The sequence below is a fragment of the Notechis scutatus genome, chromosome 11 (assembly GCF_049901735.1).
Source record: "Notechis scutatus isolate UNSWTSFEM ecotype Mainland chromosome 11, rNotScu1.2, whole genome shotgun sequence".
NCBI classification, from domain to species: Eukaryota; Metazoa; Chordata; class Lepidosauria; order Squamata; family Elapidae; genus Notechis; species Notechis scutatus.
The window spans coordinates 400573-409628 of record NC_142019.1 but is presented as its reverse complement, the minus strand read 5'-3'; the positions used below and the strand labels follow the sequence as shown (position 1 = coordinate 409628).

Here is a 9056-nt window from a genome sequence, read left to right as displayed (position 1 = left end):
GATGTATTTTTGCTATTTGTATCCTTCCCTCCTTCCTCCCTCCATTTCTACCTCTCCTCTCCTCTCCTTTCCTTTCTTTCTCTCTCCTTGCCTTCCTTCCATCCTTCCTCCCTCCCTCCTTTGTTCCTTGCCCTTCTGCTCTTCCTCTCTCTCTTCCTTCCTCCCACCCTCCCTCGTTCCTTGCCCTTCTTCTCTTTCTCTCTCCCTTTCTTCCTTCCTTCCATCCTACCTCCCTTCTTCCCTTCCTCTTTCCCTCCTTCCTTGCCCTTTCTTCCTGACTCCCTCCCTCTCTCCAACTGTGGTAGAAGGAGCAACTATCCAGCCAAACTGGAAAGAATCATCCCAACAGACTTTGTTGGAAGTTAACTCCTGGTGCTGAACTGGGCAAAGGTTTCTCCACCAAGACTCACTTCCAACCGAACCCTGGGAAGATGCTACAATAGTCGGAGCATCGTGAGTTATGCCTGCTTTTCATTGTTCCCTGGTGCAGGGTTACAATCAGTAACACCAATAAATAAGGCTTGGAAATCTCACCTTTGTACAGGGCTGGAGATTATATATCCAACCTCTCGGAAATGCTGCTGTCTACAAGCATGAGCATTCCTGGGAAAGGGAAGGAAAAGGAATGGTGTAAGCAGAGTTAGCAGGAGCAATGATCTATATACATTGCATTGTTATGGTGTGTTGCCCGTCGCCGGCCTATAAATAGGACTGGCAGAGTGGGCAGGCCCCATATGAAGGAAATGTTTGTCCAGGCACTTGGCAGTGGGGTGAAAAGAGACCCTTTGGGTCTAGAGCATGAAATAGTTGTGTGGGAGAAGAGACGGTCCATTAATAAACTTTATTGACTTGGTCCTACTGCAGTTGCTTTACTCATTGGTTCCATTTTCTGTTGGCCATAATTGCTTTCGCCATAATTCATTGAATAAACCCTAGTTAGTGAGCTGCCACACAATGCAAAGCCATAAACCATGGCTTACAAACTGGCTGGGTTTACACAACACAGCAAGCCAATGCCAAGCAACCATTGCGTGATTTAGGACAATAGACCAATCCATTTGTTTAGACCGGTTCTCATAATGTTGCACACGTCATGGTGTCCTTACTCGCTTGTTGCCTCCATCACTGATATCTCCCAGAGGGGCCTTCATTTGTCAAAAACCCTACCCCATCTTCCTAGCTAAGATGTGAGGATGACCCCCCCCCCAACAGCCGTTTCCAGGCATGGGTGGACTCCAAAACCCATCATTTCTGACTATTGTCATATTTAGACTAGCGGCAGCTCAAGGCCAGGTGGAGTTTGGAGTTTGAATGTTACAAAGCCCATAAGTTCCTCATCCAACATAAAAGGATTTTATATTGTCCATTTCAAATTTAGTGGCTTTCGATCCATGCTGGAGATCTAAACTCCATACGGCGAGTAGATCTGTCATCTCCCATGTTCTAACTTCCTCACCACTGACAAGAAGAAATCTTCTAAGCCAGACAGTCCATGGAAGAGAAGAAACTATTGGTCAGCGCCAGGATATATAATTTGCACACAGAAATCTACCAACATAACTTCCTTATGGAAATCTCCACTTATTGGCAATTATGGAAAGGTTTCCATCTGATTCCAGAGATCCACTCTCAGAGATCTACTGACATTCCTGGCCTTTCTGGACCAATAACTTGCCTCCAGAAGTTGTGAATGCTCCAACATTGGAAGTTTTCAAGAAGAGATTGGACAACCATTGGTCTGACATGCTATAGAGTTTCCTGCCTGAGCAAGGGGTTGGACTAGAAGACCTCCAAGGTCCCTTCCAACTCTGTTATTCTATATTCTAAATATCTGTTAAGGTATTTAATTTAGTAGCTGGAGCAGTGGGTTGTGCGGTGAACCAAAACACACAGTGATACAGGTAGTCCTCGCCATACGACCACAATTGAGTCCAAGATTTCTGTCGTTAAGTGAGACACTTGTGAAGTGAGTGTTTTATGACTTTTCTTGCCACAGTTGTTAAGCAAGTCACTGCAGTCAACCAGTCAGCAATCTGGTTGTTAAGTGAATCTGGCTTCCCCACTGACTGCTAGTCAGAAGCTCACCAAAGGTGGATCACACCACCCCGGGACTCTGCGACCGTCATAAATATGAGTCAATTACCAAGCACCTGATCACGTGACGATGGAGATGCTGCAAAAGTGGTACCTATGGAAAACGGTCATTTTTCAGGGCCGTTATAACTTTGAACGATCACTAAACAAACCATAGTAAATTGCAGGCTACCTGTGGTTGATTGGTTGGAGAGGTTCTGGCTCCTGCCTGAGGTAATCTAGGCTGTGATTGGTTGCCGGGGGTAAAAGGGAGCATTACCTTGTTTCCCGCCTTTTTTTTCTCCGGTGTGCTCCATGATTTACCTCAGGAATGATGCTCCTGTGTTGATTTACCTTACGACGCTCCAGTTCGCCTGACTCTCTTGCGTACTGCAAATATGTTTATTTATGTACAACCGCAAGTTTGTATCAGCGTCTGTGGGTTAAAATTTGGACAATTTGCACAATTCCCTGACAGAGTCATATGTCTTCGTGCCACTAGCCTGCACAAGTTAGATACTTGGCCTCCTGCCTCCATTAAAGCTTATCAAGATAGGAGAAACATCTTATCAGTCCCGATTGGTGTATTGGGCAGATTAATGTATATAAGGATGGATACCGAAAAGATCTGGGATGTATCATATTTGTTTGAATATTTAACAAATTAGAGTTGGAGTTGGAAGGGACCTTGTAGGTCATCAAGTCCAACCCCACCCTGCACCATTTCTGACAGATGGCAGTCCAGGCTCTTCTTGAAAGCCTCCAGTGATGAAGCTCCCACAACTTCTGAAGGCAACTTCTGTTCCGTGGGTTGATTGTTCTCCCTGTCAGAAAATTTCTCCTTATTTCCAGGTTGAATCTCTCCTTGTTCAGTTTCCATCCATTATTCCTTGTCTGGCCTTCGGGTGCTTTGGAGAATAGCTTGACCCCCTTCCTCCTCTCTGGGGCAGCCCCTCAGATATTGGAAGACTGCTCTCCTGTCTCCCCTGGTCCTTCTCTTCCCTAGACCCAGTTCCTGCAACTGTTCATTGTATGTTTTCGCCTCCAGTCCCCTAATCATCTTTATTGCTCTTCTCTACACTTTTTATAGTGTGGTGACCAAAACTGGATGCAGTACTCTAGGTGCAGTCTTACTAAGGCTTTATAGAGTTGTATTAGTACCTCCCTCGATCTTGATTGTATCCCTCTGTTGATGCAGCTTAGGGTTGCAATGGAGGTGAAATTTGTCACCTTCTTCGCAATCATGAAATGCAGGGGAAAGGATGGAAACATCTGGCCTGCCATGCGGAGCTATGACAGGGAAATAGAAAGGAATCTGCTGGAAAATCCAATCAGGCCAAATCACTCAAGCTTGGCCAAAAACGATATTCCAGAATCTTAATTCAATTAAGCAATGAATTGACTAAAACCCAGAGGGAGAGGCTCATAAAAGTCTTCCAGAGCCAAGCAAGCGCTACATTTACGTAAGATCTTTATTAATGATCTAGGAAACAAGTATAAACAACCCATTAATTCCATTTCATAGTTCTTGCCCAAACAGGAGCCACCACAGTTGTTGATGCAAAAGAGAGAGAAAGAGAGAGAGAGAGAGATCAGGCTTTTAAGTAGGAGTGAGCCAATCTCCAAGCAGGTCCCCAGGCTGGATCAAAGGCCCTGATTGCCTGTTGTGAATTGTGGGTATTTGTGAAAGAAGCAATCCTTGTGAAAAGTGGGGCTCCAGCAGAAACCTTGCTAGATTGAAGGAAAGCCAGCTGTAGAAGCAGCCATTGTACAAGGCAAACCCACCCAGAAGTTTCACTCCGAGGCATGAAACCCAAAGCCAGGGGTGGGCAATTAATTTTCCTAAGTTTTCCATGCAAAACTGGAACTGTTGGGGTGGGTGGGAAGCCATCTATCTATCTATCTATCTATCTATCTATCTATCTATCTATCTATCTATCTATCTATCAGTGGTGAGATTCAATTTTTTTTACTACCGGTTCTGTGGGCGTGGCTTGGTGGGCGTGGCAGGGGAAGGATACTGTAAAATCTCCAGTCAGAGGTGGTATTTGCCAGTTTTCGAACTACTCCAAATTTCCGCTACTGGTTCTCCAGAACTGGTCAGAACCGTGCAGTTGCATGGCATGCATTTATTAGATTTGATTTCTAATTTCCAATTGACCTCATGCGGGCCAGACAAGGAACAGCCAATGGGCTGGATATGGCCTAAGAGCCCTAAAATGCCCAGTTCTTGTCAAGGTGGATTTAACAGAAAGATCTGATGATCAGCCACATACATCTGTGTTACAAATAGCCTTTGGAAATGAAGATTGCCATTTATGTGATGGGTGCTCCCCTACTAGAAGTTTTCTAGAAGAGACCGCACTGCTTATCAATGGGTAGAAGGAAGATATCTACCATATCTATCTCTTCCACAGGCTGAAGAGATATTCCCACACTCCCAAAGCGATGAAAGAGGAACTGGACAAACACACAACACAACTGGTCCGTGATTTTTCAAGAGCAAATCCACCAGATCCACATTACAAGTTGGCCTTCAGGTTTTTAAGTCCGGTTCTTCTCCTCCGCATCGTGAAACATCTTCCTGTCCCCCGTGAAAGCTGGAACGAGGTCAACCCGCTCCCTTGGAGGCCCAAAATGATCTGGGGAGAGAAAGAAAAGAGAAAGAAAGTATTATGTGCCTTTGAGGAGAAAAATGGGGAGGAATTGACGTTCCCTTTAAGAGGGGAAACTCGTCTGTAATATGAGAGGTGCCTGCTTTAGCCCAGCCTGCTTGTGACTGCTGAAGAAATTCAGATTGTCCCTCCCTGTCCCAGCAGCGAGTTTATTAAATATAGTAGTAGCTGAAAACTCAATTGAAAACAGACAGCCTCTGTTTCTAACGCCTGACTCACCCACTTCGTCCTTCCCAGGGTGAGAGGAATGATCTGAAGCCACTGGCCACCGTTGCAGGCAATATCATGGCATCTAGACTTCCTCCAGGGACCTGGGCTTGCTGGCCAATCTTCCAACTTCTGCTACATCTTCTTCCTATCTACGCCGATCCAGCATTGGGAGGTAAGTCATCCTTCCTCCTTACCTGATCGTTTCTTCTTCTGGGATGGTGTTCTTGCTTTTCAGGGGGACGGAAAAGCAATGAGGATGGAGCTCCAGCCAAAGAAAAGCACGAGCAGAATTCAACATGTCAAGCCAAGTCAGTACATTGGGAGGGTAGAAGGTTTGCATCCTTAAGGGACAGAGTGAGGCTGACACTTGTCTGGCAGCCTCACAAGGAAAAGGATGGGGGAAAGGAATGATCCAGAAATTTGAAGAGATATACAGATTTTGGGGTTGTTGTTTTTTTTAATCCTTCCAGCTATAACTTTTGGAATGTTCAAGCACGATGTTTGGTGATCTTTAGAAAAAGCATCTTCCAGATTGTACTTCAATTCCAATTTTCAAGTAGCAGAAAGAGCAGCCTTCTTCAAGGCAGTCTCTGTTGAGTAGATAAAATCAGAGATCGGCTGAAGCTGAGGGCTGCAAGAGCACCAGTCTGAGGTGGACATCTCAGCTACGTGAGATAACGGACTCAGATACCTTCGAGGCCCCAGTTGACAACAATGATAACTTGGGGGCATGCTAAGCTATGAAATGACTCTCATTGGTGGAAAGGTGAGAGGACTTGGCCTCACTTTCTTTTTATGGGAGATTAGAAATGAACATGGTCTGAAGGTCAAGGTTCTACCTGGCAAGTTATGGGATTTGAGATACCATCATTATCTTCTTCAGATCTTCTTACAGAGGGCACAGCAAAGTCCTCAGCCCCTTCTCCCTTCCTGAGATTGCTGTGAAGACATCGCTTCTTCAAGGGTAAAAGCCATGGAGATGTTGAGTGCCAATTACTGAATGCAAACAGTGTAGAATCTGAGCACACCATCTGCCTAGTTGCTTGAATCTAGCTGACTATTAGGTGATGAATAATGTTTCTTGATGTACAATGAATCCTAGGTCTAAAAATCTGAACTGCTGATTGTTCTACCGTGCAGAGTAGCTGCTTTTCCACCATGGAGCTAGTCAGCAGTTACTTGAAAAGAAGCATGACCTTAGATTTCATTATTATCAAGAGGAAACTGAAAATGTTATAGATCCAATAAAAGCCGTGAAGTTAAAAGGAAGCTGTATGTTAACAACAGACCTCGTGAAGCACCGATTCATCACTGCTGCCCATTTACAACACCATGTGCTTCTTGCCCTTATATAGCAGAAGTATTTTGTCCTTATTTTATTTATCTTTCCAATTGGAATATGCTAGGAGAAATAAATGCATCTATTTTTATTTCGCTGGGTTGGCCTAGGTTCCAAAAAACGACATGCCATACATGCATCCTTTATTTGTTCATGAGAAGGAAGCTTCTGGTGCCCTTTGCCGTCACAAACTCTTTGGTTGCCTAGAAGACAAATTAGCTTTAGCTGAACTCCTGTGTCGCAAAGGAAAGTCATCAAGTTGGCTAGAATGAAAGAAATGTTGATTTACATGATAGGTTGAGGTTTGTGGCACCTCAAAGTCTTGTTTTGGCATTAACCAACTAGTATCATGTACTAGTATCGACCAGAGTCAACAGGAAAGAAAGCGGGAGGCTGAAGTTGTGGGAAAGGGGTTGAACTTTTAGGAAGAGTAGGTTCCTTTTAGGAAAACCCTAAACATTTAGGAAAATCTGATTTAGGAGAATCAGACATTTGAATCAAAAAGGCTTAATCAGAGAGAAAAAAAATCTCATGGTTCTTAAAATTAGGAAGGGGTGATTGAATGAATGAAGAAGGAAACAAAGATGGATGTTGGTCAAAGGTGAACCACTAAAGGTCACTCTTTTAGGGTCCAAGACTGAGAAGAGGATTTGGTTTAATTACCGAAACCACAACTCACAATTCCAAAATTATGTAGCTAGAACTATGGTGTTTGCTTTAAAAAAAACCTTTTTATCAGATGTCTGCTAGTGATGAAAATGTCCACCTGATCCCCAACCTCCAGCCTCCCTCATCACTGACCACGTAGACTACATGGAAATCTCAATAGTGTAACATCTAGAAGTCTTTAAGTTCTCCATCCCTTGGCATAACCTTAGAAATAATTCCTCAATGGGTTTACTTTGTGCCTACTGTGCATGTTCCACCATTGATGGTCTCAGGGGTCTTCCATGACACTTAAATCAGGAGGCCACGAAAGATCGTGGTGGTTTAGAGTGAGAGAGGTTGAAGTCAAATACATTGGGGGAAGGCTACTTTACCCATTTTTCCAAAAATATCTTGTGTATGACTGCAGACTTTGGGCTCCCTGGAGCCTACTGAAATATTCCCCCGTTTATGGAGTGGTGCCACTTTGGCTGGAGCAACCAGGGAGTGCCCAGCCCACATCCTAGAAATAGAGAAAAATCCTGCCAATGAATCCGTCTTTTTTGAATCTGCCTGTTTTTTTAAAAAAAAAAGTGAAGTCAGGTGGTGCCATTTAGGTGGGGAACCGATCCTGAAGAATGAACAGTTACATTCATTCTGCAGGATAAACAAGCATGCAGAATGCCAACCAATTTCCAGAGGGTGTTGACCATAATTTATCCACTGGGTGGTTTCTATAACTTGGCCCTATAAATCTTTGGCAGTTCTTCCTCGTTTGCTCCACTGCCTTTTCTATTTCATCCTTATCCTTGCTGGATCAGCCTGCTAAATCATTAAGGAGAGAGACTTATCCTTTGGATCCAATGTAAGGCTGGATTCTTCTCATCATCCTAGAGGTCCCTCAGCTTCCCGCTGACTCTTGCTTGAATATTTTGTTGCAGTAGAATACAGAATAACAGAGTTGGAAAGGACCTTGGAGGTGTCCATGTCCAACCCACTACTCGGGCAGGAAACTCTACACCATTTCAGACAAGTGTTGTCCAATTTCTTCTTAAAAAGCTCCAGTGATGGAGCAACCATTAACTTTTGGAGGCAAGCCATTCCTCTGATTATTTGTTCTCACTGATTTCTCCCCAATTCTAGGTTGGAATTCTTAATTCTAGGTTGGACTCCTAGGTTAGAATTCTCCTTACTTCATATCTCCCACTTTGTTCCTTTATTTCCTCTTCCCCGTATATGAAGGAAGATCAGATCTACAAGATAGAGAACTCTTCAACCAGCCTTGGATTTGCTGAAAGCCAGATTATATTTTTCCCAACATCACACCCCTACAGTGGAAATTACTGAGTTTCTTTTGTCAGTACCTGTCATGAATATTTTTTTCCATTATTGTTCATGCTTGTTCTGGCATCATCCATTGATCATGCTTTCTGTAAAACGCACTGATTTGATTTTTTTTTTTTTAAATGATGGTGGTGAGATGGTATTTCAGTTTATAGCCACATGTTGAACTGCGCTTTGTAGCTAAGAGATGGAAAAAATTACTCCGAGACAGCAGAATTAGTTGGGTGTTTTTTTTCTGTGCCCTAGGAAAATTGATTTGATGACTATCAAGAATGGCTGCCTTATGAATTAATAGTCAATATTTGAGTCAGGTACTGCTGAGATATATTGGATTGGATAGATAAGCTAATCTTCAGTTCTTAGAGAAACATAGTGGGCCATAAATATTGCACTTAAATATTTGTATATTTAATGCCTTGAAAGATTTTGTCACTGGCTAATTGCTTAATTGATTGAGCTATTGAATTTGGTATTTTCTGGCATTTAAAAGAATAGAATTAAATTACATATACATGGATTCAGATAGCTTGTTTGCTCATCAGTTTAATGAGCCTGATTAACGGTAATTTATTTTCTCTTGAAAGCTAATGTGGAATTAATAGATTCATTATCGTGGAGAGATCATCAGAAGAACAAAAGAACTGTTTATGTATTTATTATCAGAAAATCAGTAGATCATTAATGTGAGAAACATTTTCAAGGTAATAACTGTATGATGATAAATATAATTCATTATATTACTTCAGATTAATCAGCCAAATAGCATTATG

General features: G+C 42.9%; 1 protein-coding gene across 1 annotated transcript in view; it reads left to right on the top strand.

Moving 5' to 3' along the window:
* The first annotated feature begins 4867 nt into the window (after positions 1-4867).
* CSPG4 (chondroitin sulfate proteoglycan 4) overlaps positions 4868-9056 on the top strand; it is a 44275-nt gene continuing 40086 nt past the window's right edge. Inside the window, exon 1 of the mRNA XM_026685127.2 lies at positions 4868-5130. Within this exon, the coding sequence (XP_026540912.2) occupies positions 5034-5130 (97 nt within the window). The 5' untranslated portion in view covers positions 4868-5033. The remainder of the gene's footprint in view (positions 5131-9056) is intronic.